Genomic DNA, 18,722 nt, shown 5'->3' with positions numbered 1-18,722 from the left:
TATAATGTTAAATTCTTAATTCAATAACTAATTAGATTGAATTACTAATTATACATTATTATGTGTATAATTGATATTACTTTCACACTTATATAGGATATATATTTATACTTTAGATATATAAGTATTCATACTCATCTTATACCTTATCTAACCAAAATTCTATTAAAACCAATCTTCCACTCCCCTTCAAACTCTCCCTAAACTATATCTCTCTCTCCTTCTGCATTCCACCACCTCCATACTTATCCCCAATCCCCACTCCTCTCTCACAATACAACACTCCTAGTCTACTACATAAACAGAAATAAGAAAAGAGGAATCACACCCTTTTAATTTTCGTACATATCACGTCCCTCTGTTCACGGCCTGTTTCTTCCTAGTTGCTGTCGTTTTTAGGCCTAAGTTTCTTCACGAATGTTGTAGAGGGCGTCGAGAGCTTCGATTTCGACCCAAAAATCACCCAAAACGGTCAAGGATTGATAGAGTTATTGCTGTCCAAAAATCAGTAAAATTCTCGGATTTCTGTTTCCAGATAGCAAACAATACTTATAAAAATCCCTACTTTTCTCCTAGTTCAAATGGTTTTCGGGCTTCGGCTTCTTCACAAAAGTTGTAGGACGTTTCATGATCTTCGCGTTAGACACAAGAATCGTCCAAAACGGCAGAGGTTTGGTCAAGTTATTCCAGTCCAAAGTTGCTGCTAGAATACCGATCTTTCGCTGCCAAACGAAAACCCACGGGACTGCACCGAATCATTTTGTTCGGATTAAAGGTAGATTAATTCTTCTCCTACTTCTCCCTAAGTATATGTACTCTTTACATGAGGATTTTTAACAAGTTTCAATTGCAAAAATCGAACCCACGAATCGAAATCATATAATCCGACGTTTTCCCCCTGTTTTTTGAAAACCCACTGTTCTTGGATGTATTGTTTTTGAAAATTAATACTAAAAATACAGTTAACCCCTTTAGGTTATTGAATGTATTGTTTTGGTCCAAAATTTAATGATACGTTATTTACAAATTGCAGCTTTTAACCCAAGATGGTTAACTGTACAGTTTCGACCCACTGTTATATTATCACTAATATGGTAATCTAACTTCATAAATTGACTAATAAAAGCATAGACTTACTAATATTTGAATAAAATTATTATTTATTTATTTATTTATTTTTGATAAAAGTTTCTTGTATTGTTATTAACTTTTGACCATACAAGACTAAGGGCAACGGTCCGTTCATAAAAAGTTACGTGATTGCTTCGCTTGTTGTTTGTTTATTTCAATTATTATTTTGGTAATATGCATATTATTCAAACTCTTACTTGATATGCTTGATTGGACCTTAGAGACATGAAGTGGTATGCGAATAGAATTCACCTAGACGATGCTAGGTAATTGATGAATTGGAAATTTTTATTTTTAGATTGCCTGGTGGCGTGATTTTGAGATATGATGAGATTTGTGATGAGATTGAAATTGGCGAGTGTCCAGTGATGAATTGATAAACTGGCGTGTGTCCAGTGATGATTGTGAAGTGATTTGTGAAGTGGTGTATAAGATAGGCGAATCCTAGTTGTGGTTCAGGCATGATAAACTTTCCCATTGTTGTAGTTATTGGGGTGCACACTCGGTATATAACTTAGGGCCTCGTTTGATTCGCGGATTAACTGCCTGGGATAGGACTAAATGTACTTAATCCTGAGTTATCCCACGTTTGGTTCCCGAAATGACTGTCGGGATTATTAATTCCAGGATTAATTTTATCCCTATATGAGGGGTACTAAATAATCCTAGGGGGGAGGTGGTATTACGTAGGATTAACAAATGAGGAATTGTTTTCAAAAATATTTCGATGATATTGAGATTGATTTCAAAAAGTATTTTCAGAATTATTTTCTTTAATTTTAATTTCAGCAAAATGTTTTTATATTTTTTTTAAAAATGTATATTTTCAAAACTTTCTTATTTTTCAAAAATGTTTTACAAAAAATTTTTTAAAAAAATATTTTCAAAACTTTCATGTTTTTCAAGAATGTTTTCAGAAAATATTTTTGTTAAATAAATACGAAAAATGTTTTTTAAAACTTTCTTTTCTCAAAAAATGTTTTCAAAAAAAAGTTTCAAAAACTAGTTTTTTTTTTCTTTCAGAAAATTGATTTTCAACTTTTTAAAGAATTTTTTTTTTCAAAAATTAGTTCAAAAAAGAAAAAACTTTTCCCAAATTGTTTTGTAATAAAAATGCTTCACAAAAAAATTTGTTTTGAAATGTTTCTTTTTAAAAAATTTATTTTTTCAAAAAATATTTTTGAAATATTTTAAAGAAAAATCCTATTCCTTATCCCATATTTAATCCCACACGAATCAAACATGGGATTGGGTGAAATTAGGGATGAAATTAATCCAGGGACTATTAATCCCATCATTTTCAGTCCGCGAATCAAACGAGGCCTAGGTGTATATGCGACAGCAAATGGAAGTGATCTCATGGGATCGAGCAAGGCTAACGGTTGGGGGAGGAAAGATCTCTTGGAGAGATCTTAGATTTCACATTAGGTTAATGGATAGTAATAACTGGTTTATATGGAAAAATCTCTGTTTTACTTGTCTCATCCTTATTATCCGATTACATGTTAGCTGTAAAGTAATGGGGTAGTTTAGTTGGATTATTATACTGGGTGATTTATCACTTACGGATACGTCTGTATCTTGACAAATCGTTTGCTTCAGCGATCAATTTGCCAGAGGGCGCATGATTCAATGGAGAGGATTCAAAGATGGTGTAGTTTGAGACGGAAAGAATATCAGGAACGAAGATCGAGTATGCTTCGGATTTGTATCAAGCCTAGAGTCAGCTCTGAGGTTAATATATTTTGAATCAGTAAATTTATCTTGTGACTGTAATAGCTAAACTTTATTCTGAAAAATTATATTTATTTAGCAAATTTTCTTAAGTTTTTATTTTATATTGCTTTTGAAAAATCGGGGCGTTACAATAAGTACTTGAAAAATAAAAATCTAACAGAACATAGCTTTAATCAGTATTTTTAAGCTATTTTATTGTTCCAAAAAATACCAAATCAATTTTTACCCAGGCGATTGTAAAGTTAGTTTTATGGTGTCCTTTTGTACCTAGGATTATCTTGAAACTCATTTCCATTGCCCTCTCATTGTTTAATCCACCAGGTCAAATCATCCCACTTGAAGCCCTATTTACCTACCAATAAAATAAAAAGGCAACAAATTTTTTTAATGATGGAGTATATGAATGTAATAAGTGGAATATCAGTGGAATGACTAACCTTTCAGATGCATTAAGATACACTTGATCAATCCAAATGGATAATGAGATAAATATGCACAAAGCCTGGTACAATCCATGATGTTGGATTCATGAAAGAAATTAAACGGTCCATGAAAGTGAATCTACGCCATTCAATTTCTTTCATGGATCCTATCATTTTTAATCAGTAATACTACACACATAGCAAAAATGCACAGATTTGTTGTGGGGTTCACTTTGTGTCTCACATAAACTATCTGAGTCGTTGATTAAATGTAAAATATTTGTCCAAATGCCCCACTAAAAATCAGCTTAATCCAATACTTATATGTGCTCGATTTAATGATCTAACTTTTCATTTGGATTTCAAGATAATGAAAAGTTATATGATTGAATCGAGCACCTATAGTATCGGATTAAGCTGATTTTTCGTGGGGTCCCTTGAAAAAATCTATATAATAAAACACAAGGGTGTGGGACTCCACACAAGACAAGTTGATCCAAAGGTTGAAATTGATTTGATCCAATGGTCGATGTGTGCTCTCCAACTCTCTTAAGAAAGTATCCACACTCTTACAAATATATTACAAAAATGTCATCAAGTTGAGACGCTATCAAGATTCAAATGGTAATTTCAATTTCAATTGGGATGGATAGTGCCGTAGGCACGGGCAAGCACTAGTGTTTTACATTTAATGAACGGCTCGGAATCGTTTGTGTGGGACTTGGAGTCGGCCCTGCATACGGATATGTGCGTGATCTGTGTGAAAAATGTTTGTGTAAACAGACTACTGTTTTTTAACAGAAAGTCTATACACACATACACAGATTTCGTTGTGGGGCCCACCATGGGTCCCACACAAATCATCCGAGCCGTTCATTAAATGTAAAACATTTTTTCAAGAGTTTTCGTAAAAAATAAGCTCAATCCGATACCTATAGATGCCCGATCCAACCATATAACTTTTTATTATTTGGAAATCTAAATGAAAAGTTAGATGGTTGGATGAAGCACCTATAGGCATCGGATTGAGCTTATTTTTTACCGGGACCTTTGAAAAAATGTTTTACCTTTAATGAATGGCTCGGATGATTTGTGTGAGATCCGTGGTGGACCCCACAATGAAATCTGTGCACAATCTGTGCACAGATTGTCTGTGTGTGTAGCAAGGCTCGTTTTTTAATATGCAGCGATGTAGAGAGAGAGAGAAGCCTGTAAAACTTAAATTCCATAGACATTATTAGAAAATCACAGAGGAGCTCGAATTATAGATACGTATTTTTTTACAACAAATTCCAAATGCCGAAATACATAAAAGTCTATCTATAATTTCGCTCGACAAACTCTAAGGCCTCGTTCCAAAACTCCAATATGCTGCTTATTTTTTAAGAAGGTAATTTCAAACCAAAAAATTATATATTTAAAATTTGCCTTACACAGTAAGACATGACATTGTATGGATCGACACGACAACAAACACTATATGGGTTCGATGAGTTGGACCAAGACATCACTTTGGAGAACGTGGCAAAAGTAACATGATAAAATACGAACACATCACAAGCATTGGCATATATAAGCACGGCAGCAGCACAAAATATAATACTATTTCATTTATATACAAATGAGATGAACTCACTAATAGATTATGCAAGGGTGAAACACGACATGAAATAGACACGTCACAGGCATGACACGACACGAATTGTGACATGTTCGTAAGTCACATGTATGGCAACACAACACTTCACGACGCTTCATGTTTATCAACAAATTACGGCATAGATTATCAAGTAAATCTTTTTTTATTTTGCTAAGAGATAGTGAGCTTGTCCTAAATTTTGGGGGCTTTTTTCTCGGTCTTTTCGATTGTTTTCTCTTAATTTTTCCGAGTTTGAGTTTAATTTTACATAATATTTTTTATCTCAACGAGAGAAGTCGGAAAAGTATAAAAACATAAAACCAAAGTTAAAAAAAATTCATATAAGATGACGAAAAAGACGCTTGTCAAAGCAATTTTGACCCATGAAACAATTTAATGAGATGGGCATCAGCTGTCTCTTCCAAATGCCATTTTCTGAGAATCTGCAACATCTTCTGGACAGAGGCACTGGTTATTCATTAATAAAGCTGGTACTCTTACAAAATGCCCGTTACATATCTATATATTTTGACTAATAATAATGGAGAGTAAAAAAAAATGATAATAATAATAATAGAGAGTATGATTCTTTTCCATCCTCCTACATATGGAGTGACTTTACGTACCCACTTAAAATTATGCCAAAAAAATCCACAAAACTACGATTCCAGAGGAAAATCCGAAAACCGTTTTTGAGTGGGAGCATGAAAAACGGCTCTGAAACACATCCTCCTAACCTACTAACATTATCGAGAGCGAATATTGAGAGCGCGCTTTGCAAGGCTTGAGAGCAGAAGCGCAAAGCATTTTGAAGGATATTGTGTGACTGTTAAGGGATGGACGTATCAAACTTATTAAAACAGTAGAGTTAAGGGTCTGGCTGAAGACTGATTTTGTGCTTGCTTGTATTGTAAGTTTGTAACAACTAAAATTGGGCCATCTGCGTTTAAGATAGTTAAATGGATTTTACTTGTTCAGCCCAGGCCCAATCCATGTTGATTGGACTTCTTCCAGCGTTTTCTTGGATATGGACCATATGATTGTGAAGCTAGTAGTAGTAGAAGGAAACGGGGCCTGGCCTTTTATTTCATCATTTGTCTTCAAGAGTGTGCAATTTGTCTTGTTTCAGTTGTATTAGTTGCATACACGGAAGGTTGTAATATTCTCTCATCAATGTATTTCTAACGTGCAGATCAAAAAAAAAAAAAAAACATTTCTAACGTGTTCCCAAAAAAGAAAAAAACCCTTTGTTATTGTCACATTCCACCCTCAGAGGCCAGACTCAATAAAATAAATATGGCAACTACCAAGTCATTCGCTACGTAAAAGTGCGGATGGAAAAAAGAAGAAGATAATTTGTAAATTCATATAAATAAAGGGAAAAAATGTGGTTTGCTTTTAGTGGACATCTATTCTAAAGGGTATCTACAATGCTATAATTAAAACTGAATAACCAAAAGTTATCACATCAGTTTTTGATTATACATTTAAGAGATTGTTAAGGTTAGCAATGTAGAGGTTCATAATGGCATAATCAAAATTAGATAACCAAAACTTGCCACATCACTTTTTCAAATTACAAAAAAATTAAAAACTGTGAACATACAAAATAGTTTTTTCTAAAAATAGTTTTGAGACTAATAAAAAATATTTATTAGAAATAGAATATAATTTTTGAATTTTTTCAAAAATATAGTTTTTTGTAAAAAAATACTTTTTATATAAGAAAAGGTCTTGAAAAAAAGTTTTAAAAACAAAATAAATTTTTTACAAATGAACAGTTTGTTTTGTATAAAAATGTTATTTTACAAACAGTTAGAAAGCAGTTTAAAAAAAAATGAAATATTGTTTTTTGAAAACATTGTTGAAAAGAAAAAGAGAGTAGGGAAGAGAGAGAACTTTTTTTTTTTTTTGTAATGATGGGTGTATTTGATTGAAAATGTGGGGTTCATTAAATTTGGTTATTGGCAAAAGGTTGCTAATTTTGGTTATCCAAAACCCAAAATTTGATTATTTTTAAGAAAATTGCTAAGTTTGATTATAGCATTGTGAGCCTTATTTTGCACTAACATTATTAACTTTAGAAACCTATCTCTTTTGATTATTCCATTGTGGATACTCTAATAATGAATGGTTATTTTCGTGCTACACTTTTGTACGCAAAATACTCCATTTTTTAGGTGAAGTTAACTTCATGTACAAAGTGGAGCGCTTGCGTACAAAAGTGTAGCACGAAAATCAATTTCTTCTAATAATATAGGGAGGGAATGGGATAATCTTTGAAGCTCCATCACAAAAGCAGTTGTCAAAATTGTCCCTCCAATAAATAAATTTTTACGACTACTCTAAATGTGACATTCAATTGTTATGAGTAGTAGTAATCTAACTCGTCGTAATCACTACTCCATTATCCACAACTATCCTAAAATCATCAATTATTATATAAAATCATTCTACGTCCACACTTAAATACACATCCAATTACACACTCATACTCACATTAGAGATGAAGCCCGCACACACTACACACCTAAGATGTATGGAACTCACCTCATATTGTGAGTATGAGTGTGTAATTGGTTGTGTATGTAGATGTGGAGTTAAAATTTTCGATACATAATAATATAAAATTGTCCGCACAAATTGTGTCCCATCCTTCCACTGCTATACTGCAAATAAAATGTGCATACATTTCCGAAGTACCCAAAACAAAAAAAAAACTATTATTCTAGGCCCTTGACTCATTCAATTGTCTTATTTTTTTCCATTTTGAAACTTTCTTTAGACCGCTGAAATTAGTTTATATTTGAGACGACACAGGATTATAGTCCTCCCTACCGAGTTCTAGGTGTACCCGCGTATCAAGTGAATTTCAGCCGCAAAATCATGCTTTAGAGAATCTTTAAGCATGATCTTGCAGCTAAAAATCACTTGGTACATGGATACCCCCAACATTATATAGAGGATCTCTAATGCTAGATAAGGACTTGTGTCAAACGCGATGGAGGCGTCATATGACCTTTTCTTCTACTATTACCACAATTGTTGGGTCCAAGGATTAGAGACCAATTCAAATAACCTATTTTTCATATTTGTCATACTAGTAAAAATGTACGACACGAGATACTGTAACTGTCTTTTCAAATAAACATTACAATAAATTTATCGGTTCATATATGATATACATTATTAATGTAATGTTATTTAGATATCGCTAAAGGTTTGAAAATGTAATAAAAGAAAGTCACGTGTATTAATTTGATTGTTTATGAAAATCCTATACCCTCTGCTATAATAACATAATGTATATGTCGATGGGTCTTATGTCACATTATACACAAATGGAGGATAAAATTTTTTTTTTACACAATAATAATAAAAAATTTGTAGATTTTTATTTGTGGTTAGAAAATTGTTAGGCATTTCCGAGAGTGAATAAATTGTTGAGAACTATAAGTTGTTTTCGGTAGTGAATAAATTATTGATGGGTACGTGAGTGAAAAAGTTGTTTCTGTTTGAACTGAGGTCGACCAGGATACATCAAAATATTTAGAACTTATTTTGTTTCTCTATTTCATGTCTTGCAATTATTACAGTACTTCCGTAACCAAGAAGGTAGCGAGATACAAATTTGGTACCTGTACATATATTATTCCTCTAGAGAAAATGAGATGCTGGCCGCCAGGCCGGTACAGAATTTATACATTTAGGCTCCGTTTGTTTGAACGTAAAATATTTTCCTGTAAATTGTTTTACCTATTTTCTGGTGTTTGATTGTGTCAAAAATGAGAAAAACATTTTACATGTAAAACATTTTCCATCAATTGGACTTACCCTTAAATTTTTTGTGAGTTATTTTCCAAAATAAACCCGTTGTCTTTTACTGCAATTCTCACTGCTCAGTTTCCTCGATCGTCAGTCCTGACCCTCGTTCAATTCCAATAATCTCATATCTTTCCACCGTTTAAGCCCCCTATTTCTCTCTCTCTACACTATTTTGTTGATTTTTGAAAATATTTTCAAGTGCTAACCAAACACCGAAAAATAAATGTTTGAAGTTTGTTTTCTGAAAAAATATTTTACAGTAAAAGTAAAACAAACGGAGCCTAAAAGAGGCTAAAAAACAAAAATGGGTCTTGGGGTCCGAATTTTCCAACTGCAATTTTCTCAGGTCTGGTAGGAGACTAGTAGTAGGAGCGAAATGAAGAAAGGTTTGTTCTTTCACACTTGACCAGAGATGGCCTTTTAGGCTCTCAACATTTTTGTTATGTTCGGTTTCGGCTATTCTGATGATGGGCTCTTTTTGGAAACAAGAATTTTACTACTATTTTAGTATACTTGTTCCTCTCAACTTTTTTGGGAGCCTTTATTCAATTTTTTTTCGCATTTGTTAGTTTTGCGTCAAATATTTTTAAATTATTTTTTTGTCTCGTCGAGATGAATTGAAAAAAGTATAAGATTATGACTTTTATACAAATACTCCTATTTTTTAAAACATCCAATATCTCTCGACGAGACGAAGTAATAATCCAAAAGAATTTGACGCAAAACTAACAAATGCGAACAAAATTGAATAATGAGAAAACTCAAAAAGCCCAAAAAGCTCCTGAAAAAGTTAAGAGGAACAATTGAATAATTGTTTAACATAAAGTTATTTTAAGGATTTCAGATTTCTGCAATCCTAGGGTCCATATTTCATCTCGGCATTGAATAGTTTGGCAATTCCACTCACACTCTCCAAATATTTTAACTTGCACTTTCACGTGTACACATAGAGAGCGTGCCCCAACCGCTAGTACTAGTAGTAATAAAATACGAAAAGACTTTCAAATTATTAAGGAGGTTGCTAAGTTTGATTATAGTATTGTGAACCATATTTTGCACCAACATTATTAACTTTAGTAACCTATCTCTTTTGATTATTCCATTGTGGATATTCTAATAATGGAGGTTTATTTTGGCGCTCCACTTTTATATGCATGCGCTCCATTTTTTAGGTGAAGTTACTGGTAACTTCACGTACAAAGTGGAGCGTTTGCGTACAAAAGTGTAGCGCAAAAATCAATTTCTTCTAATAATATAGGGAGGGATAATCTTTGAAGCTCCATCACAAAAGTAGTCATAATTGTCCCTCCAATAAATAAATTTTTACGACTACTCTAAATGTGACATTCAATAATTATTATGAGCAAAATAGTAATCTAACTCGTCGTAATCACTACTCCATTATCCACAATTATCCTAAAATCATCAATTATTATATAAAATCATTCTACCTCCACATCTAAATACACATCCAATTACACACTCATACTTACATTAGGGGTGGAGCCCGCACACACTATTGTGAGTATGAATGTGTAATTGGTTGTGTATGTAGATGTGGAGTTAGAATTTTCGATATATAAAATTGTGCGCACAAATTGTGTCCCATCCTTCCACTGCTATACTGCAGTAAACATACTACAAATAAAATGTGCATACATTTCCGAAGTACCCAAAACAAAAAAAACTATTATTCTAGGCCCTTGACTCATTCAATTGTCTTATTTTTTTCCAGTTTGAAACTTTCTTTAGACCGCTGAAATTAGTTTATACTTGAGACGACACAGGATTATAGTCCTCTCTACCGAGTTCTAGGTGTACCCGCGTATCAAGCGAATTTCAACCGCAAGATCATGCTTTAGAGAATCTTTAAGCATGATCTTGCAGCTAAAAATCACTTGGTACATGGGTACCCCCAACATTATACAGAGGATCTCTAATGCTAGATAAGGACTTGTGTCAAACGCGATCGAGGCGTCATATGACCTTTTCTTCTACTATTACCACAATTGTTGGGTTCAAGGATTAGAGACCAATTCAAATAACCTATTTCCCATATTTGTTAGACTAGCGGAAATGTACGATGCGAGATACTGTAACCGTCTTTTCAAATAAACATTAAAATAAAATTATCGGTTCATATATGATATACATTATTAATGTAATGTTATTTAGATATCGCTAAAGGTTTAAAAATGTCATAAAAGAAAGTCACGTGTATTAATTTGATTGTTTATGAAAATCCTATACCCTCTGCTATAATAACATAATGTATATGTTGATGGGTCTTATGTCACATTATACACAAAGGGAGGAGAATTTTTTTTTTTACACAGTAATGATGAAAAATGTGTAGATTTTCATTTGTGGTTGGAAAGTTGTTAGGTTTTTCAGAGAGTGAATAAGTTGGGACTGGGGAAGCTGTTGTGTAGCTTCGTGCTGCACAGCGTGCTGCGCACCTTCCGGGGAGCCTTGCCGGCATCGGTCCGGCGATCAGAGACGTTCACCGCGTAAAGCTCATCGAGTTCTTCGTGTAAGCCAAAAATCAGCTTGATCAAATATTGTTAAGTGCCTCATCAGAATATATATAACTTGAAAAAAATAAATCCTAATGGATACAAAACACTGGATCAAAACCACTGAATCCATTTTTTTCAAGTTATATGTGTTCAGATGAGACACTTATCGATATTTGATCGAGCAGATTTTGGCACACAAGTAGAACTCGATGAGCTCTACGCGGTGAACGTCTCCGATCGTCGGACCGATGCCGGCAAGGCTCGCCAGCGGGTGTGCAGCACGCTGTGCAACACGAAGCTGCACAGCAGCTTCCCAGTCTAGTTGAGAAATGTAAGTTGTTTTCGGTAATTAATAAATTGCTGATGGGTACGTGAGTGAAAAAGTTGTTTTTGTTAGAACTGATGTCGATCGGGATACATCAAAATATTAGAACTTATTTTGTTTCTCTATTTCATGTCTTGCAATTATTAGAGTACTTCCATAACCAAAAATTTAGCGAGATAGAAATTTGTTACGGCCCTGTTCGGCTAAATAAGCCAACTGGCTTATTTTTTTGTCCTTATTCAATTTTTTTCGTATTTGTTAGTTTTTTCGTCAATTTTTTTGGGATTATTGCATTGTCATGACAAGAGTAATCTAAAAAGTTAAAAATTACGATCGAAACCAAATTTTTTTGAATAAAGACAAAAATAAGCCAATTTTTTCGTCTTTATTAAAAAAATGGATTTCGATCATAATTTTTTACATTTTAGATTCCTCTCGTCACGATGATGCAATAATCCCCAAAAAATTGACGAAAAACTAACAAATAAGAAAAAAATTGAATAAGGACAAAAAAATAAGCCTTATTTAGCCGAACGGTGCTACCTGTACATATTAGGCCCCGTTCCAAAATACCTTTTTAAAAAATAAATACTTATTTCACATTTTTAAACTCAAAAATAATGTAAATGTAAAATAATTTTTTAATTTTTTTGCACCGTATTATAGATATCAATGAGATCTATCAAATAAGATCCATATTGATAGAAAAATTATTTGCGTAAGCACATGATTTTTGAGCTTGAAATTGATTTGTTAAAAAATAAATACTTATTTCTCTTTTGAAAACGGGACCGAAATGAGATGCTGGCCGCCAGGCCGGTACAGAATTACAATTAAAAGAGGCTAAAAATGAAATAAAAAGAGGCAAACAAACAAAAATGGGTCTTGGGGTCCGAATTTTCCAAACGCAATTTTCTCAGGTGTGGTAGGAGACTAGTAGGACCGAAATGAAGAAAGGTTTGGTTCTTCACAGAGATGGCCTTTTAGGGCTCTCAACATTTTACTACTTTTAGTACTTGTTCCCCTCAACTTTTTTGGGAGCCTTTATTCAATTTTTTTTTTCATTTGTTAGTTTTGCGTCAAATATTTTTAAATTATTTTTTAAAACATCTAATATCTCTCGACGAGACGAAATAATAATTCAAAAAGATTTGACGCAAAAATTAACAAATACGAACAAAATTGAATAATGAGAAAACTCTAAAGCCCGAAAAGCTCCTGAAAAAGTTAAGAGTAACAATTGAATAGTTGTTTAATAGAAAGTTATTTTAAAGATTCAGATTTCTGCAATTCAATAGTTCAAATTTCATCTCAACATTGAATAGCTCGACAATTCTACTCGCACTCTCCAAAAATTTTAACTTGCACTTTCACATGTACACACGGAGGGCGAGCCCCTACCGCTAGTACTAGTACTAGTAGTAATAAAATTACTCGGTTGTGTTTGGTTGAGAGTTTAGTTTAGTTTAGTTTTGGTAGTGGGTGGAGAGAGAAATAGAGTAATGATTGAAGATAGGGGTAATGATTGGAGAGAGATAGAGAGAGATGTGAAAGTAATAATTGAAAAAATAGGATAATGATTGGAAAAAGAAGTAAGGTAATGATTGAAAGATAAAACTAAAACAAAACTAAAATGGCAAACGAACAAAGCGTTTTTTTATTTTTCTCCCACTTTCACTTTATATAATAAAAAAATCTTCACGTACACGGATTGGAAATTGAAATGATCAATTCAAACAACTACAAAGACTTTCTTACAAGTCAAAATCCAGGGGAATCCGTTCGCAAGAATTCCCCCTGACCCTTTCCTTCCCTTCTCTCTCTCTCTCTCTCTCTCTCTCTCTCTCTCTCTCTCTCTCTCTAGCTAAGTATCTATCTATCTATCTATCTATTTTAATTCTGCAGTTCTCTCTCCTTCCCTCTTCTCTCTCTCTCTCTCTCTCTCTCTCTCTCTAGCTATCTATCTATCTATCTATCTATTTAATTCTGCAGTTTTATATGCCCATTGATACCCATATTCCTTAACATGGGAATTCAGATTTCAAACCCCCAAACCAAACACATATCAAATAAATGCATGAAGTTTTCTCTCCCTTGCTCAAAGTTTTTACGCTGCTTCTCTCCATCAGATACCCTGATTCCAAATAGAAGCCTTGACGGTATATTCTCATTCCTTTTCAACTCCTTTCTCATACATTTTTTCAGGTTTTTTTTTATTTTTTTATATAACCGAATGTTCACACCAGCTTGCACCCACTTTGACTTATTCTGGTCCTGAAGTTAACGAGGGCAAACCCTCAGATAGATACCTTGTTTCAGTTAAGCAGCATCAATTTTTTTTTTTTTTGGGGTACGAATTGATTCTAATGTGAAAACAACTATGTACCAGGTGAAGGAGGTGATGAGGATTTCCGTGTATTTGCTTACAATGAATTGAAAGCCGCCTCTCAGTCTTTTCACCCCTCAAACAAGATTGGTGAGGGAGGGTTTGGTTCTGTCTACAAGGTAGTATTTGATTATTTTCTTTCCAGAACAAATTGCATATTCTGAACTCCATAGTAGGGCTGTTCCCCGAGACCGGAAAATCGATCAAAACCGGACTGAATCGAATTTTTTAAATCGGTTGAATAATTTCAATTCAGTTCCGGTTTATAAATAAATCGGAAAAATAATTTCGATCCGGTTTATATATATTATACATATATATAACCGGTCTGGTTTCGACCGGTTTTTAAATATATATATAAACGTAGGAGAGGGGTTGAATTATGGGTTTTTGCATGGTTGATATTTTGTGGTGTATATTGGTCTAATAAATATATTTATTATATAAAATCAATCATAGATATATATATATATATATATAAAACTGTTTTTATGGATTTTTTTTTATGTGTTGGGCTCAAAATTGATCTGTTGGGTCCAAAAAAAGGGTTGAATTATGAATTTTTGGTTGATATTTTGTGGATTGAATTGTGAATTTTTTGATGTGTTGGGCCAAAAATATGGCCCATGAATGAAAACTGGATAAATTGAACCGAAACAGGTTGAGCCGGTTGAAACCAGACCAATTTATCTCAACCGGTTTCTAAAAATCTCAAACCGGATAACCGGTTTCGACCGAAAAATACACCCAAACCGGTCGAAACCAGACCGATATCACCCCTACTCCATAGTGTAATGAGTAATCGCAACTGTATATCTTAGCAATTAACAATCCGGATTTAAAAGAAACTCTTCCAGGAACTAGGGAAGAGATCCTTGGAAGAATTTCTTTTAAATCCGGACCGTTGAAATACTTTTTGACGGCTGCGATGACTCACTACACTACACCTTGTAGTGAGTTTGCTCATGGTTCCATTGCAGTCTTAGGTTCGAAACCTCTAGGTGCTATCAACTCTTATAAGTCCAGATCTAATTTATACTGTTTGCCTGGCTTTCAATGGGCTTCCTGATGGGATTGGTCCAGAGATTGGCTGATATGGGCGTAGAATTGCCCGGACATCCTGGGTTATCTAAAAAAAAATTGCATAGCATGGCTAGGAATGGATCAAATCAAGATTCCAATATTGGTGGTCGAGCTCCGAATAGTTAGGGTTAGGAGCACTTATAATTTCGTGTTATTTTTACAAGTAGAAGGTACAACATGAGAGTTCATCCAGTATTTTTTTGTGGGTTGATCGCCCCAGACCACCCTTGACTGACTGTCACTGCTTACGGGATGTTTATTGTGACAAAGTCATGCGTGTTGTTACATAACTGGTACCAAGGGATTAGTCGAAGTGCGGGTAAGTTGGTCCGGACACCCTGAGCGACAAAAAAAATTAGGACTTTTTCTTTGTGAAAGTTCTCTACTTGTTTGGCACATTTTCTGTTTTTCACTCTCTCTTTTTGTTATGGGCCGAAAACTAGTTAGAAAATCTGAAAACCGGACTTTTGAGAAGCCTATTTGGATGCTTTGTGTTTCTTTTCTCTTTTGATACGTTATGCTCTGTGTTTCTTGCTTTGCAATTACAAATTTTACTGTAAGTTGAGCTGGAACAGACACTTAGTTGACTAGGCTATCTAGTACAGGACTAAAATTTGTTCTTGTTAATTTAGTGGTATTAAATTTAGTTTTCTTTGGATTACTAAGGGCCGGCTTAGAGACGGGACGTTTGTGGCCATAAAAGTGCTTGCTGTTGAGCTTGAATCAATGAGAGGGGAGAGGGAATTCATAGCTGAATTAGCTGCACTGTCCAATATCAAACACGAAAATCTTGTTAAGCTCAGAGGGTGTTGTGTGCATGGAGCTGAGAGGTTTTTGGTTTATGACCACATGGAAAACAATAGCCTCTCCCACACCTTTCTTGGTAAGTTTAAATCTAGTAATATGTGTTTTTTGATACCAAAAAAAAAAAAAAAATGATCCTGGAAATGTGGTACAGGGAAAAAGTACTTAATCTGTGATTGCTGATTAATGTTAGGCAGAGTGCAAACTAGGGTTAAATTCAGTTGGGCGCAGAGGAGGGATGTCTCATTAGGTGTTGCGCGCGGACTAACCTATCTCCATGAGGAAGTTAAACCCCGGATCATACACCGGGATATAAAGGCGAGCAATATACTTCTTGATCAGCATTTCACCCCTAAAGTTGCAGATTTTGGTCTGTCCAAGCTGTTTGGAGATGATGCTTCTTACGTTAGCACTCGCGTTGCTGGGACATTGTAAGTAGTGTAAGAGTAAATACCCTTCTACCCAAAATTTTCGTTCAAGTTTATCATTTTTCGATGCTGATGGAGCTTGTTCCAATTTTTGAATGCCATAGAGGCTATCTTGCTCCTGAATACGCCGTTAGTGGACATTTATCACGGAAATCAGATGTTTACAGCTTTGGTGTGCTACTAATGGAAATTGTCAGCGGTCGGCCAGTCATGAATTTCGATGTACGATTTGGAGAGCACTACCTAGTTGATCAGGTAGTGTAAGCAATGCAAACTGTTAACCATCAATTTTAGCTGTGAATTCTTCTATTTAACGTAAGTTCTCCAAACTGATGAATTTCTGCAGAATAGTGTCCACAATGTTGGCACAAAATTATCAGGATATATATGCAATGTTTCCAGAATGTTTTCTGCACTTTTTTCCTAAGAAGCATTGGCACAAACATTTCATTTATGATAAAAATCCTAACTCGTCACTTCTCTAAAAACTAGGACACTAACACGGTGGGAACACATACAAGAAATGTAACATTCTGCGTATCAGCATATATACTAAAAAATTTATCAGTAGCAAAAGAAAACATTGCTATATATTAAGGATGAAAAAACACAAAAACAACACTCACTAAACAAGTCACCGCGACTTTGACCGTGCCCTGAGATTTTAGGTTAATTTTTGACCTCCTAACGTGTTCCCAGCTTATCCTAGCATGTCTTCCATGTGTAACCAAGTTTGTCCGACTAGAAAAGACAAGAAAAATACATATTTAAGTGTGTCCGTTGTTCAACGCATGCCTGAACGCGTCCATGCTTATTTGCTCTGCTCTGTGAAATTTTGTTCTGGCTAAAGATGAGTTCACTCATGTGCAATTGCAGGCATGGGAAATGTATAGGGCAAATACCCTTGCGGTACTGGTGGATCCTGTGCTAAATGGCAACTTCCCAGCAGAGGAAGCTGTCCGATTCTTGAAGGTGGGCCTTCTCTGTGTTCAAGAAATGGCTAAAAAACGTCCTGCAATGTCCGAGGTACTCAAGATGTTAACCGATGAGACTGACACGAGCAATGTCGAGATTTCACAACCTGGACTCATCCCCGATCTCATGGATGTCAAAATACGCAGCCGCAGGCATTCGGAGCTTTTCTCCAAAGGTTCCACCAGTGTTAGCACAATGAGCCCCGGCAGCAGCTATACCTAAGAAGATAACACAAAGTATGGACGATAGATAGTTTACAAACTGTATAGAATTGATCATTTGAAATTTCTTTCAGATTCGAGACGCGCTACGGATGATTGAGAATCAAGATTTCGTACTGCTGTTGCTTTATTTTGTCAGATTTGTGACGGTTGTACATATGTTGAAATTGGATTGATAAACTTGTAAACTTAACCGAGTTACGACAATTGTATCGGCAAAGCATTTTTCTGTTGTGCTGAAGTCACAATTCATCAATGTAATAATTTCCATTTCACTTCTTTGCAAATTGCTTAAATTAACGGGTGAACTAATCAATAGCAGCATATATTTACAAGACTGGTCTTGGTCTGTTCTTTTGGATCGATATTTCGGTATGTATTTTGCATGGATTGCTACATTAGAGATCCATCACTACCACAGAGGAACCCTTTTAACTGATAGATCTTATGAACAGACTTGTCATTCAAACTCCCAAGTGTCAGAGGAAGTTAAAACCATCAAGCAGAACAGAAGGCTCAAGTCAGAGAGAGAGAGAGAGAGCGCCCCGATATTTGGGCAAAGAGAGAGAGAGAGAGAGCACCCCGATATTTGGGCAAAGAGAGAGAGAGCGCCCCGATATTTGGGTTGCCCAAGTCCGGACCCGGGGACCCTGCCGATCGGCACCCCTGCCAAGCGGGTGCCGAGCGGCCAATCTGGCCGTTCATCTCAGAATCAACGGCCCGGATCGAAACATCTTTTTCCTTTTCCTTTTTTTTTTTTTAAAATCCGTTCGATACCTTTACATCTGGGTTGTCCAAAACACTTTTGGACGGCCGAGATATGCACGGCACCCCTGCTTGGCAGGGTCTCCAGGTCCCCCAAGTTCGACCTTACGCTTGGTTGCCCACTTAGTATGAATTCATAAAAAAGGACAAACAAGTTAAAAAAAAAACAAAAAGAAAAAAACAAGGTTATATTATGCTTTTAGCTTGAATTAAAATTCAAAGTCAAAATGCAATCCCGGTTATGGTGCTTTATAATTGTTTTTTTAACTTTTTGTAGTCATTTTTGAAATTAATTATGGATCTTGATGAAAGGAACAAGAAACATACTCTGTATAAAGAGTGTTGCTAATGCCAAAACTTCTCCTTGTGACTTCAACTAAAAAAGACTAGCTACTCTCTGAAGATAAATTGTTTTTTTTTTTTTTTGCTCGGCAAAAGGATAAATTGTTATTGTACTTTAAC

General features: G+C 34.8%; 1 protein-coding gene across 2 annotated transcripts; it reads left to right on the top strand.

The window, feature by feature from the left end:
* The first annotated feature begins 13,624 nt into the window (after positions 1-13,624).
* Positions 13,625-17,782, top strand: LOC131327006 (putative serine/threonine-protein kinase). Of its 2 annotated transcripts, none has more exons than XM_058359948.1 (6): positions 13,625-13,757; positions 13,988-14,103; positions 15,734-15,950; positions 16,065-16,302; positions 16,404-16,554; positions 17,176-17,782. In XM_058359948.1, exons 1-6 carry the CDS (start codon positions 13,625-13,627, stop codon positions 17,494-17,496), a joined length of 1,176 nt encoding a protein of 391 aa, XP_058215931.1. In that variant the 3' UTR covers positions 17,497-17,782. The 2 variants fall into 2 exon arrangements, with proteins under 2 accessions (XP_058215931.1, XP_058215932.1); XM_058359949.1 differs by having other exon boundaries at positions 15,734-15,954; positions 16,069-16,302.
* Positions 17,783-18,722: the final 940 nt, after the last annotated feature.

Source organism: Rhododendron vialii, chromosome 5a (genome assembly GCF_030253575.1).
Source record: "Rhododendron vialii isolate Sample 1 chromosome 5a, ASM3025357v1".
Classification (NCBI taxonomy): domain Eukaryota; kingdom Viridiplantae; phylum Streptophyta; class Magnoliopsida; order Ericales; family Ericaceae; genus Rhododendron; species Rhododendron vialii.
Note: the sequence above shows the minus strand (reverse complement) of the source record. Positions and strands in the feature narration are given on the sequence as shown.